General features: G+C 44.1%; 1 protein-coding gene across 28 annotated transcripts in view; it reads right to left on the bottom strand.

The window, feature by feature from the left end:
* Positions 1 to 15,160, bottom strand: part of MADD (MAP kinase activating death domain) — a 125,909-nt gene that overhangs the window by 19,648 nt on the left and 91,101 nt on the right. For all 28 annotated transcript variants that reach the window (XM_075927624.2, XM_075927623.2, XM_075927633.2 and 25 more), the window contains 5 exons: positions 13,856 to 13,961; positions 12,102 to 12,212; positions 4,266 to 4,373; positions 4,018 to 4,182; positions 2,829 to 2,901 (listed from right to left, as the gene is read on the bottom strand). In XM_075927624.2, the coding sequence (XP_075783739.1) occupies positions 2,829 to 2,901; positions 4,018 to 4,182; positions 4,266 to 4,373; positions 12,102 to 12,212; positions 13,856 to 13,961 (563 nt within the window). The remainder of the gene's footprint in view (positions 1 to 2,828; positions 2,902 to 4,017; positions 4,183 to 4,265; positions 4,374 to 12,101; positions 12,213 to 13,855; positions 13,962 to 15,160) is intronic.

Raw genomic sequence — 15,160 nt, 5'->3', positions numbered from 1 at the left:
ATCCCTGCACGGGGGAGGGGGAGTGTCGGCCCAGGGCAGGCGCAGGCAGGATTTCCCTGCACCAAGGGGGTTGGTCCCGGGGCAGGCACAATTGCGGGGCAGGCACGCATGGGGTTTCCCCACGCTGCAGGGGCGGGGGGGAGAGCCGGGCCGGAGGAGGCATGCGCTGGCTTCCCTCTGGAGGGAGGCAAATGCAGGGGATTCTCTGCCTCCACTGGCACCCCACTTGCCAGCCCCCACTCCCCAGCCACAGAACTCTGTCCCCATTCCTGTCCCCACTCCCCTGTCCCCAGCTACAGAATTCTGTCCCCAGCTACAGAACTCTTTCCCTATTCCCCTCCCCACTCCCTGAACTCTGTCCCCACTGGCACCCTGTCCCCAGCTGCAGAACCCTGTCCTCTGCCCTCCCAGCACCCTCTTCCCTGCCCCCAGCTGCAGAACTGTCCCCACAAAATGTATTATTATAAATGCTTCATTTTAGATTTAAATAGCATGAATAAAAAAACAGACCATTTATTTCATAACTATAAACACGTGATTTTAATTGTATATATCGCATAATTTAAAAATAAACTGTTTATCAGCGTGTGTAAGTAAGGGCTGAGGATAGCAAGTGATGGACAGGAGGAGAATAGAGAGGGTGGGGCTTCAATGAAGGGGCGGGGCAGTAGATCTTTGCCTGTTCTGAGGTTTAAAAAGTGATTTTGGGTGTAAAAAGGTTGGAGACCACTGATCTATAGAATGGACGGAAAGCTGTTTAGGCTTAGCATGCCTGACTTCTCTGCTGGAGGCCTTTCAGCACCCTGGCCAGCAGCAGGAGCAGTAGAGATCCAAGCAGAACAGAGGGGCAGCCTCTGCTGCAGCAGGCTGATATAAAAGGAGCTGCTAGGCCAAGGCCTGTCAGTTTCTTCCTGGAGCTCAACCCAGGCAGACCGGGGAATACCTGCACTCTGGACAGCTCTGAGCGGAAGCTGGGGCTTCTTACCTGGTTGAAGCCAAGTCCTGCAGCTGAAGGCTAGCCTAGAAGCCAAATACAACCCTGCAGAACCCTGGACAAGGGGAACTCAACCACAAGGCCCTAGAAAAGGGCTGGATGGAACAGCATCCCAGGGAAGTGGCCCAGAGATGTGACAGCAACTAAGTACTTTGAAACTCAGCAGGTAACTGCTACTTATAGGGTCCCTGGGTGGGGACCCAGAGGAGTGGGCAGGCCTGGGTCCCCCCCCCCCCCCCCAACCCTCCTGCAAGCTACACCCAGGAAGGGGTAAAAAGAGGCCTGATCATGTCCATTTACTGGACACTGCCTTGCCCGGACAGGCAAGTAGAGACTGTAACACTCCCCTCTGCCACCAAGAGTGGAACCCTTTACAATGATCATACTCGACAATGAGTGATCGCTCATCATCATCAAAACAACTACCCCTCTGAAAATTTTAAGAGGTTTGCTAGTTTGCCTGTGGCAGCAGTGGTAGGATCCTTCTTTTTCTATTAGTACTTGTCCACACAAGAATGTTTTACTAATTGCACAGATACAGTTATACTGGTTTAAATTCCCATGTGGGCATATTTATTCCAGTATAAAATAGTGAAAGCTTTTTTGGTTAACTTTAGCCCCTCCAAAGTGAGAAGATAAACAGAAAAAGCTGTCTTATATGGGACTATGAGTCTCCAAAAATGGGTTACACTAGTAAGCTATATTGATTTAAATTCACACCTTAAGCAATATTTCCTAAATAGTATTCCATGGAACCTTGGGGTTCCGCAAAGTGAAAATAAGGGTTCCATGAGAAAATTCCATTGCAGTAACATTTTATGATTAAAAATTATAATATTTAAGTATTTATGAATTTTATTGAAAACAATTTTCATTTATGTTTGCCACGATAAGTGTCCCTGTGTAATGAATGCCAGCTTAGCCACAGAATGGGGATGATGGTGTCGCTACTCAGCATTGTGCACAGAGTCAGTCAGTGGTGCAATCACCTGTTATATACCACTTAACGGTTTGTATGCATTAAATGTGATTTTTGTTTTGAAATATGTGCAATTAAACTAAATGTTGATCTCATGTCCTTGTTCAGCATTTGTTTATTATTATCCTTACTTATTTGTGGTCTACTTTTCAGCTCCATATATAAGACTGTAAGGGATTCCGCAAAATTCTTTCAAGTTTAAAAAGGTTTCATGGCCAAATAAAATTGGGAAACATTGCCTTAAGTGTTAGAACTCTGCACAGAGCTGCAGGGTTATCATTGCTGATTCATTGGGACAAATGGGATTCATTAGACTGCAACTTGAACACAATGAAGGTAGGAGTAATGCTTTCAGAGAGCATTTCCATTTCAAGGAATGAAACAAGGAGGCCCTGAAGAAAGAAAAGGTTGTAACAGCCAAATATAAGGAGACACTTAGGATAAGGTGTCGTCATGTCATGCAGTATTATTTTGGAATTATCACTGTATTGGTAAGTCAGAGCCCCTGAAGGGGTGATTGATTCTAGAAATGTACAATTTTTGATGAGGACTACTTCAGTTTATAATCATCATGACGAACTGCCACACATGCACAGATAGAGGAGAAAACAGAACTTTGAGGTCACTGAATAAAAAGCACTACAGTCACACTAATTGTCATTAAAGAGGCTGGAGAGGCAAAGCAGGCAAAGTAATATCTTCTGTTGCTCCCATAAAAGATATTAACCTCACCCACCTTCTCCCTCTAATATCCCAGGATGGACGTGGCTATAACTACACTGCTTTAAAGAGCGGGTTGAACACACAATATCTGCCAAATTCTGTCCACCCCTGCCTGAAGGCAACATTTCTTACCTGGTTTAATGCTCTGCTGTCTTGCTGCCGCTCGCTCCATGCTATCTTTTACACAATAGTACAATTCTCGACACTGCAAGACAAGAGTTTAATAATGTGTTTTCACACTATACACTAATAATACTGCAACACTGAAAGCATGCTTAACAGCACTGACTGTTGGATTTAGTGTGTGGATGCTGGATGATGTTGGTGACCTGTGATATAAGGATGTTAAGTATCGACTAACCGATTAATCAAACAGTCGATGCATTTTTCATCAACAATTTGATTAGTCAATAGGGCGCCTCAGGCTTTGAAGTGTAGCAACAGCCCTAGGCTCCCCATGCTTGGGATCTGGCCCCAGGCTTCAAGTGGCACTGCCACTTTGAAGTGCTTCCTCTTCTCCCCCCCCCCCCCCCGCCTTTGCTGCCTCTGAAAGATGCAGAAAGGGGTGCAGGGGAAGTAACTAGTCGACTATCCTGTCGACCATCCGATAAGCATTTGCTTATCGGATAGTCAACTAGTCAACTATTCTTTCACATCGCTACTGTGATATACAGGAGATCAGCTGTTATAGTGGTTCCTTCTAGCCTAAACCCCTATGATTAAGACGGAGCCATGTAGATGGGCTTTGTAGACATAGAAAAATGAAGTGGTTTCCTAGATCACTTTTTTCCTTTCTTAAAATATAGGTATATTTGCCTACTCTTCAATTCTCCAGTCATAGCGTATAACCCCTGAGCTTATGGATTTATTAATTAAACCTTATTACTGAGCTTACAATTGCATGTGCCAATTTCTTTAATATCATAGAACACTAGAATTGGAAGGGAACTCAAGAGTCCTCAAGTCCAGTGTCCCTTGCCCTAACAGCAGGACCAAACACTGGCCTATTTAGCTTTCTGTACTTAGGCCTGCCCAATCCAATATCTACTAAAGCATTTGAAATATTTTCTTCAAGTCTGTAATCAATTCCAAGATGTAGTGAAAGAGGAGACCTCCCCAACTGAGCAGATTTAAAGTAGGTATTAAATTTTGTCTGCAATCCCCAATACAAAAAAAAGTGACTTCCTGGAATAACCCTGATGTGAATAGATAATACCTACATCAAACATCAGTGATGCTAAACAGATACTGAAATTCAGTAATTACTGAATATTCATTGCTCTCACCCTTTAGGAACTAAAGGGTGAAATCAGAGACATACCTTCTTGGTGTAAAACTTATTCAGCTGTGTTTCCTGGCCATTCCTCCTCCAGAGACACAGCACTTTTGTTTTAGGACAGTATGTCATGTTGATAAGTTTCTCATACCACCAACGTTCGTACACAGTTCCAATGTTACTTCTCAGCACAATGCAATCATCACACACCTGGGGGGATAAAGAATCTTAGCTAGGAATCCTCACATATATCTAGGATTACTAACTATGCTATCATTTATTCTTGTCCCTACCTCCATGAAAAAGATGTCTCCTGTTGTATCTGTCCCAGCATGTACTACAAATGTCTGCTTCTTGATGTGTCTGCTGCCACTGGGTCGGATAGACAGCTCTCGGCCACTCTATGGAGAAGGAAGATTTGTAATTAACAGTAAACTACCACCTCTAATTTCTATCATTGTATAAAAAGATCTAGTATATCTGCTGTGTCTTCATCAGGCTAAAAAGTGTGTTCTTAACTCAAGTGAACACTTATAAAGAAAGGGTAGCTTAAGCAAGAACTGCTATGCTACAAATCAATACTTGTCCTGATGTGTTCACATTACCACCATACTCACTAGAGTGTGGTGCTATGACTTTTAGATGCACATTTCATGATTGGGGGCACATCTCATCTCATCCCACTGCAGTAAGATGAACTGCTCTATAAATTATTTTCCAGTTAATTGTGGAAGAACTTCCTACTCCTTTCTGGGTACAGAATTGTGGGAAGGCATTGGAGAACTGGCAGCACTACATGCACCTAGAGTGGTCATGTTAGCAGCTGATGACTTGTGCTAACCTGAAAATTAGCATACATTCTGATTGGACAGTCAGCTTGAATTCAAAGCATCACCAGACTCAAACGCTCGAATTATGTGCATGGATGGAACTCGTGTTATGGGCAACAAATTATATTTTGAGTATATTTTGCATTCTTTAACTCAACCTGCAAACTCAGATGCAAAACTACAACCTTCCTCATGTTCAAAGTGTCCCACTAGAATTTTAACTTGAATTATGGAATGTCTACACTACAGCAACACAGCCACGGCACTGCAACTGTGCTAGGGTGGGGCTGAAGTATAGATGCTTCCTACATTAGCAGAACTTGTTTTTTCATTGGTGTAGTACATTCATATTTCTGAGAGGCAGCAGCTAGGTCAACAGAAGAATTTGGTGCTCAGGGCCAAAGCTAAGGATCATACCAAGGTTAATATAATTTTTAAATATAGAGCACACCGAAATTAACTCAAGTTAAGAAAGCATTTTGTTTTCCTAGTGAAGACAAAGTAATCTAGTCCAGTGGTTCCAGCATATTGGATCCCTTTCTGGAATCTGATTTGTCTTGCCTACCCCAAGCTTCACCTTACTTAAAAACTACTTGCTTTCAAAATCAGATATAAAAATATGCAAATGTTACAGTACACTGTTACTGAAAAAATGCTTATTTTCTCCTTGTGTCTTTATGAAATTTTAGTTTATATTGCTTGTGCTAGTGTTTTATGTAGCCTGTTGTAAAACTAAAGTAAATATCTAGATTAGTCGATGTACCCCCTGGAAAACCTCTGAGTAGCCCTGTTTGAGAATCACTGACATAGTCCATGCTCCAGAGTACAGTGCAAGACTTGTCCCTTAATACACTTTGGTTGAAACTACAATAAAGAACAATTACCAGACACAGATGAATGTGATATATTGGGGAAGATCAATATGGCTTTTGTAAAACAAAATCATGCCTCATCAATTTATTAGAATTTTTGGAGAGGGTTCCTGGCAGCAGCACTGTCGGAGGACAGGATACAGGGCTAAGTGGACTGACTCAGTATAGCTGTTCTTGTTTGCACTTCATTTGTCCAAGCTAGTTTTAAATGTCTCAAGTGACAGCACTTCCACTCTTGCTCTTATGGGAGATAGTCTAATAGATCTTAGTGTAAGAAGTTCTGATAATCATATTTTTTCCTCTTCCTTAATTTCACCCAAATGAAGAATACTTAAGATTTGTATAGCATTGTCACTTCTACAGCATTTATGATCTACTGGATCACAGATTACCACGCTGTCAGCTCCACAGGGCATCATCATGAGTCACAGAGTTGGGCAGCTACATGATGCTGCTGGCTCTGCCTTCTTATGTGAGGCTCCAACTGAAAGGCCTCCAAGTATAATCTGGAGCGGTCATTAACGTCACCTGCTCACTAAGAGTAGCTACTATCTGGAGGGGTGGCAGGTTAGAAGAAATTTTGGTGGTGACCAGAATGCCCAGAGCTGGCATTCCCTCACCCAAACTCTTTCCCCCTTTCACGTGCCTAAGGCTTTGAGAGGGAGTTTGGGTGGGGAAGAGGTGTGGGCTTTGGGAGGGAGTTTGTCCGCAAGAGGGTATCTTGAATGGGAGGGAATGTGGGTGTAAGAATGCGTGCGGACTGCAAACACAGGATGCAGTCTGGGTGCTAGCTCTGGCCTGGGGCAGAGGGTGGGGTCCTGGTGCAGACTCTGGGAAGTTTGGGGACTGGAGGGAGAGGAGGAATTTGAAGGCAGGATGGCAGGGAATTTGAAGGCAGGAAGGCAGGGGGAGAAGGTGCAGGCTCCAGAGGGAGTGGAGTGCACAAGGAGGTGTGAGGAGGGGGTAAAGAGTGGCAGTGGGTCCTCAGGGCATTGCTGGCTGCCTGCTGCCCCTGCACACTCCCCCCCGCCCTTCCTGATAGGCAACTTAAAATGCTCCAGGGACCCACAATACCACCAATGGCAGTGCAGCTGAGTTAGAGAAGCTTCCTGTTGCTCACTGCCTGTGGCTGCTGGCATGTGCATCCCTGCAACCTAAGAGAGGAGGTCTCTGTGCACTACTCCAGCTACTGGAGCAGCGCACAACACAGAGACACTGTTCCCCCTCCTCCAGGCTGCAGGGAGTGAAAAGAAAACTGGTTGCCTGCTGCTGCTGCTCTGTACAGAGTGCCATCCGGCCCAGAGACAGCAAGAGTTTGCCAGAGCGCTGCTGCACCCTGCTGGCCTGGCAGGGCATCAGCAACAGCATCCTGGGAAGCACAGAGATGGCTGTCTCCTGGCTGTTTAGGAGCTGCTATGCCTGCTGTGCTGGCTCTCTGGCTGAGGGCAGGAAGACTTTAAAGAGGAACAAGCACTCTCTGCACTACCAGATTTCCTCCCCCAGGGATGCAGCTCATCTTCAAACACAAGCCAGCAAGCTGAGTCACCCAAGTTATCCTAAGTTTGCCAAGAGGCAGCCACGGCTAGCTCCCTTTGCTGCCACTAGCACAGCCTGATGAGCTGCTATCATGAGTGCAGGATGAGGTGCCTCCTCCATTGCTCAGCCAAAGAACATTGCACAGGTTTTTCCTCTGCATTTCCATAATCCTAACCCTCTGCCTTTGCCCCATCCATCTCCTGGGAGATCTTCCAATGGATGTGGCACACCAGGCCTGCCATCTCCTCATTGGTGGGGGTGCTGATGTCTTACAGCACCAGCAGCACAAGTACTGTATTGCATATTTGAACTTGGTTGGTAATAGTCAGTTACACCTTGGATATCAGTTTTTAATCTTGTCATTAGATTACACATAAAACAGGATTAAGTGTGTGTTTAACCCATTTGATACTTTTAAGTGTTTTCTTACTTTGTGCTTCTTTCAATGTTTTATATTCACTTTCTAGGAAATGCATTGGCTATTCTGCCCTGGGGCCCAGAATCACTGTGGGTGGGCCTGGCCACAGCTGTTGAAGCTATTGCTGAGGGAGAACCATTCCAGCGTTACCTAGGGATACCACCATCAGGCTTCCCACCAACACATTCCTGATATCAGAATGAATCTGCAGAGACTGTGAACGAATACTCAGAGGCACGAACTATCCTCACCTCAACTGGGACTACATAGACTCCACAATTCCATTGCAAAAGAACACATTTTTCCAAAGTGTCATGAAATGCAACCATCCTTCCCACTCTACCCACTTAATAGTCACATTGTAGCAGCCAAGAGAGATGACTTTTTCCCTACCTGCTTTCCCCTCCAGTCAGTTTCCTCTTGTTTTACTGCTTTCACCCCAAGGAGCAATTATATAATTATATTCCCAAGGAAAGGGATCACATGAGGATTACTTGTTGTGTTCCCTCCCTCTGGGGCATTGGCCACTGTCGTACTGGCCACTGTCAGCAGACAGGATATTGGGCTAGATGGACCTTTGGTCTGACCCAGTATGGCCATTCTTATGTTCTTATAACGGGAGTGCAGTGCATGGTCCTTGTAGTGCTTCACTGAGCCACAGATAGAGCCTATCATTTTGAAGCAAAACGTGTAGGCTGGTAAACTAGGCTACCTAGGGAATAATGCAACAGCAAATCCCCTGGAAGCTTTGGAGATTGACACTGAATCTCAGCTCCCCACTTCCCTGGCACATAGGAGGGTGGATCTAGAAGAGTGTCCAGTCACACTGTTGACTCATATTTAGCTTGTGCTCCACTATGACTGCTAGATCCATTTCTACAGTATTCCTTCCTAAACAGCTGCCTCCCATTCTATGTGTATGAAATTGATTGTTCCTTCCTAAGTTGAGTACTTTACATTTGTCTTTATTAACCTTTATCCTATTTACCTAAGACCGTTTCTCTAGTTTGTCCAGGTTATTTTGAACTAACTATCCTCCAAAGCAGTTGCAAGTCCTCCCAGCTTCATATCATCTGCAAACTTAATAAGCGTACTCTCTATGCCAATATCTAAATTGTTGATGAAGATATTGAACAGGACCCTACCGAACTCCATTTGTTATGCCCTTCCAGCAGGATTGTGAACCATAAATAACTACTCCGAGAAAAGTTATCCAGCCAATTATGCACATACCTTATAGAAGCCGCAACTAGATTGTATTTGCCTAGTTTATTGATAAGAAGATCATGTGAGACTGTATCAAATGCCTTACTAAAGTCTAGGTATACCATGTCCACTGCTTCTCCCTTATCCACAAGACTCATTATTCTATCAAAGAAAGCTATCAGATTGGTTTGACATGATTTGTTCTTTACAAATCCGTGCTGGCTGTTACCTATCACCTTATTATCTTCCAGAAGGATTCCTTAATTACTTGCTCCATCATCTTCTCTGGCACAGAAGTTAACCTGACTGGCCTGTAGTATCCTAAGTTGTTCTTATTTCCCTTTTTATAGATGGGCACTATATTTGCCCTTTTCCAGTCTTCTGGAATCTATCCCAACTTCCATGACTTTTCAAAGATGGTAGCTAAAGGCTCACATACCTCCTCTATCAGCTCCGTGAGTATTCCAGGATGCATTCCATCAGGCCCTGGCGACTTGCAGACATCTAACTTTTCTAAGTAATTTTTAACTTGATCTTTTTTTATTTTATTTTCTAAACATACCCCCTTCTCACTAGTATTCACTACATTAGGCAGTCCTTCATCAGACTTCTTGGTGAAGACTGAAACAAACAAGTCATTAAGCATCTCTGCCATGTCCAAGTTACATATTACTGTTTCTCCCTCCTCACTGAGTAATGGGCCTAACCTGTCCTTGGTCTTCCTCTTGCTCCTAATCTATTTATAGAAAGTCTTCTTGTTTCCCTTTATGTCTGTAGCTAGTTTGAACTCATTTTGTGCCTTTGCTTTTCTAATCTTGCCCCTGGTTATCTGTATTGTTTCCCTATATTCATCCTTTGTGATTTGTCCTAGTTACCTCTTTTTATTTTTAGATAATGCAAGATCTCCTGGTTAAGCCAAGGCAGTCTAGCGGAATAGCTTGCTTTTGGGCCCTTAATAATGTCCCTTTGAAAAACTGCCAATTCTCTTCAGTTGTTCTTCCCCTTAGTCTTGTTTCCCCTGGGACCTTACCTACCAGCTCTCTGAGCTTACCAAAATCTGCCTTCCTGAAATCCATTGTTTATATTTTGCTGTTCTCCCTTCTACCATTCCTTAGAATTATGATCTCTATGATTTCATGATCACTTTCACCCAAGCTGCCTTCCACTTTCAAATTCTTAACCAGTTTTTCCCTCTCAATTAAAATCAAATCTAGAACAGCTTCCCCCCCAATAGCTTTTTCAACCTTCTGAAATAAAAAGATGTCTTCAATGCAGTCCAAGAACTTATTGGATAGTCTGTGTCCTGCTGTGTTAGTTTCCCAACATATGTCTGGATAGTTGAAATCCCCCATCACCACCAGATCCTGCACTTTGGATGATTTTGTCAGTTGTTTAAAAAAAGTCTCCTCCACCTCTTCTACCCGGATAGGTAGTCTGTAGTAGACCCCTTGCATGACATCACCCTTGTTTTTTACCCCTTTTAACTTAACCCAGAGACTCTCAACACATCTGTCTTCTACGTTCATCTCCACCTCAGTTCAAGTGTATACATTTTAATATACAAGGCAACATCTTCTCCCCTTTTTCCCCACCTATCCTTCCTGATTAAGCTGTACCCTTCTATATCAATAATCCAATCATGTGTATTATCCTACCAAGTCTCTGTGATACCAACTATACAAGTCTTTGCATGTATAGATCCAGGCTAGAAGGTACTTTTTGGGGAAGCTGGGCCAAAGGAAGGAGGTGGTGCAAAGATGTAGGAGGAGGCAGCAATCGTAGCAGGACTGCTAATGGGAGAGTAGGCAGCAGTAAAAGTAAGGAGACTGAATGGGGAAGGAAAAGGAAGAAGCGGGAACCAGTCTGTGGGAAGGGTAGCAGTGATAAAAGGATATTAGAACAGGGCCTCAGTATGGAAACATGGGGAAAGCAGCCTAAAAGGAATGCTGGAGTTGAGAGGCCAGGAAGATTGATGGAGCAATAGATTTTTTTATATTGTTTTAGCAATAGAGGGGTTGTTTGTTTTTGTTTAAATGTGGGGAGGGAGAGAAAGAAGTGAATTTTAATGCAGGAGAATGATTTTGACTATAGATATAAATGAAAATGTGAGAACTGAAAAATCATTTGGAATTGAGTGTGTGGAAAACAGATTTGTAAAAAACTGATTGAAGGAGAAATCTTTTGTGAATGTTGGGGTGAGGAACTAATTGAAAGCAGGGAGAGGAGGTAAAGGGAACAACTGACAGTTTATAGTTTGCAGAACTGCTGAAAACACTTCACTGTGAAAACTCAATCTAGAATCTGAAATTAAAGGAAAGCTGAATGAGACTGTGTAATGGGAAGAGTAGGGTTTGTTTTGAGATGTAGGAGGAACTGACTGGCAGGGGAGAAACTGATTAGTGATTGTGTTCATAAAGCTTTTCCATGAAAGCAGTTGTACGCTTTGGTATGTGACTGCAAATTGGAATGTGACTGGGAGTTGGCTCAAGAAGTGGCCCCACTAATGAGTAGTATCTCAAAAGTTTGGGGATCCCTATCATACAACAATTCCTCTTCTTATTTTAATTTTAAAAATACTCAATGGTTGTAGAAATATGAAGTCCTTCCCCTTCCAATTAGCTGTGTTTAGGCAAGCAATTCCAGCTTATTCAGATTCCTATGCTGCATCCCTTTTATTAGAGTACCAAGATAATTGCTCTTAATCTTATTCCAAAGTCAATCACTCCAGACCTCTAATCATTTTTCTCCTCTTTCCCTCCAATTCATTCCTAAATTAACCCTCAATCCCAGAAAAATATAGAATTCTGTTAACATTATTGTATCAAGTTACTGTTAGTCTTTTAAATAATACAGAGTATACAAAAGCTATATTGGGAGAAAATTAACATTGCACCATGACACAACCAAGTCAGGAATGAGAAAGCCAGTGTTGATCAAATGTACTTTGTGTGTATGCATTCTTATGATACAGATTTTAATTATGTGATTGCACACTATTTCTGAAAATATACTACCATATAATCGGATATATACATTTAGCAATTCCTCTAGAGTCACTGTATATAAAATATCTACAGCATATTTATAACAACAGAGTTGGCAGATAAGTTATATTTTCTCAGACAGTTAGTTTATATTTGAATTAAAAGTATTGAAAGTCAAGCAAGCCAATATCCAGAGGCCCTGATAAATTGGAGACTAATTTCTCTATTGTCTCTTTTCCCAGAAAAGGGCAGGGATATGGTGGTGTGATTTTTCTTTACTCACTAGGCTAGTCACTTTGTCTAGTAACTCATTTATTTGCTGGCTGTGCACCAATCCAATATGTGATTTTCCCATCAAACGACGCACCTTCTTCTTAATGTCATTCTTGTTAACCTAGGAAGCAAGTATGGGACCAAGTTATTTACCTTTCCCTATCACAACCAAAATATCCAGACACAGCAGAAGGGGATGGAAGAACTGATCTTTACTCAATGTTTGCTCTATTGTCAGCCCTAATTTTTCCAAAGGAACAGAGGAAGCTACTGTTTAAGCAGGTAAATACTCTCCAGATTCCAGAATAGATGCAGGTAAATAGGACAAATAAAGAGAAACCATAAGGATGGATGAGCATGTATTCTGTGCAACTCTCCTGTAAAGAAAGGGAATGCAATTTTCTCTTCCACATATAAGGGAGGGTGAAGACCCTGTCACTAAATGGTGTTACTGCTGTTCAACAGCATTTAGTTTAGGAGCATTGTTAGAAGTAGCCAGCAGCACACTATGTGTAAATTAAACACTATGCCATCATATCAAAGTGATGGGATTAGTTAAGCCATGAATACTAAGCATAAATTCATGATGCAATATAGCAGTCTAGCTCCTGGCTCTGATTAAGATCAGTCAGGAGTGTGTGCAACTTAATTCTTGTGCATTGCTCTGAAAATGACCCCACCTTTCTATGTGCAGGTTGCACCTCTGAACACTGGCACACTCTGGTCCGGCAACATCTAAAGAGCCCAGGAGTCTAATGGCAGGACCACCAGCAATACTGGGGTGGGAGATGGAAAATCGTGGCAGCCCACAGCAGTGCAGAGCCAGAGAACCGTGGCCACCCACACAGCACAGGGCCAGGGGCTGAAGAAGCCCAGCTGCCTCTGGCAGCATGGAGCTGGGCACTGGAGAACCTTGGCCACCCACAGCAGCAGAGAGCCAGAGGCTGGAGAACCCCAGCCGCCTGCAGCAATACAGGGTCAGAGGCTGGAGAACTGCAGCAGCATGCAGCAGCATGCAGCAGCATGGGGACGGAGAACCCCGGCAGCCCAAGGCAGCATGAGGCCAGAGCCAGGGACAAGAGAACCCTGGCTGCCAGAGGCAGCCCAGGGCCAGCAGCAGCAGAGCAGACAGCCCCTCTGGGGAGGGACTAGAGAGGACCAGAGGCAGAAGACCAGCTGGCATGAGACTGATGGTAAGGACACCTCAGGGCCGGACGGAGGCATGGGCGAGCCGGGCAGCTGTCCAGGGCACCAACTGATGGGGTGCGCCTGATGGCAGCTGTAAGGGACGCGCGGTGTTCCTTATAGCTGCCATCAGGCGCCACGCGCCCAGCTCCCGCAGCGCTGGCCCGCCAGCATCCCTGCGGCGCTGGCCAGCAACGCCCTTTCCCCCACGGCCATGGGGCCCTACACAGCCCGGCGCGCACGCCAGCAGCGACAGCTGGGATGGACTAAGCTGCCCTTGCACCGTGCGCTCTGGGGGCGGGCCCCGTGCGGCGCGCCAGCAGCCGTAGCCGGGCCGCACATGCGGCGTGCACCCCGGGGCAGGCCTGCGCCTCGCACACGGGGGACGGCGCTGCACACCTGTGCCCGGGGCACCAGAATGCCTCGGGCCAGCCCTGGGACACCTCCCCTGGTCCGATAAATTCTCTTGTTTGGAACCAGTCCAGTCCCGACTGTGCCAGACCAAAGAGGTCCAACCTAGAGTTGTATCTGGCATGCACCACTATGAAAGGGAAGTAAAGGGCAGGAGTAGAGTATCACCTTCATCAAAAGCATGTAGGCAAGCATGTTGTGCAAAAGTGTAGCCAGTAGTCGGTCTTCGTCATCCTCCAAGCGCTTTCGGTCATGTTCTCCCAGGGAGAAGTACCTATGAGAAAAACCAGTTGTGAAACAGTGCCAGGGATACCTTTCATCCAACTCACCTCAGCAGTGAAGAGAAAAAAGTGCTGGATATAGGACACGGAGGCAAAGGAAGCACAGAGTGGTAAATGGAGAGATTCCCAGTAGGAAATATTCTTGGCAGGGGGCTCCAATTGCCATTTAAAAGGGTAATCATCTCTTTGCCCACTACTAAAAACACTAAAATACCAAATTGTTAAAATTATTTACATATTGTATTTGTATATTCAAAGAAAAAGACGACTGAAGAGGACATGGAAGACACTGACTCCAGGCATGCAATAGTAAAAAAGGACATGGAGAGGCAGTGGCCCACACTGCCCTTTATACTCTATTTGTAGCATGAGGAGAACCAACATACACTGCTTACTAAAAGATTTCTGGAATGGGGCACAAGGTGTACATGTGTACCCATGTACAGAATAATCATAAGGACCATCACTCAGTGGAGGACCAATTCTATTTCCCCAACAGGCCCAGCAAGCAGTTTCCCTTCATGATCTGCGGGGACAACCCAAAAAAGTACTAGAAGGAATACAGAGAGGAAATTAATAAATTTCTTAGCACCCTAACTGTATTCCCCATACTTTCTGCATTGGTATAAACAGGAAGAACTAGAAATACTAGTGAATTATCATGATTACTACGTAACTGGCATTATTGAGACTCGATGGGATAATCCACATGACTAGAATATTGGTAGAGAAGCATACAGATTGTTCAGGAAGGAGAGGCAGGGGAAAAGGGAAATGTTGCCTTGAATATCAAAGATGTATGCACTTGCACTGAGGTCAAGATAGAAGTCGGAGACACACTTTTTGAAAGTCTCTGGGTAATGATAAAAAAGGTAAAAAACAAAGGTGATTCATGACAGAGGTCTACTATAGACCACCTAACCAATGAGGAGAGGTGGATGAGGCCTTTTTTTTTTTAATAATAAAATAATCCGAAGCACAGGATGTCAACTATCCATACAGTTGCTGAGAAAATAATAAAGCATGGCACAGATCCAACACATTTTTTGAATTAATTGGAGATATCCTTTTATTACAGAGAGTAGAGAAAGTGTTTTGATTCTGCCAATTAGGATTCTGGAGAAACTGATTCAAAATTTGAAGGTGGAAGGCAGCTTGGGTGAAAGTCGTCAAGAAACTATAATAGTTTGAG

This window comes from Pelodiscus sinensis, chromosome 5, assembly GCF_052426305.1.
Source record: "Pelodiscus sinensis isolate ZL-2025 chromosome 5, ASM5242630v1, whole genome shotgun sequence".
Taxonomy (NCBI): Eukaryota; Metazoa; Chordata; order Testudines; family Trionychidae; genus Pelodiscus; species Pelodiscus sinensis.
The sequence above is the reverse complement of the archived record's forward strand: the minus strand, read 5'-3'. Positions and strand labels throughout refer to the sequence as shown.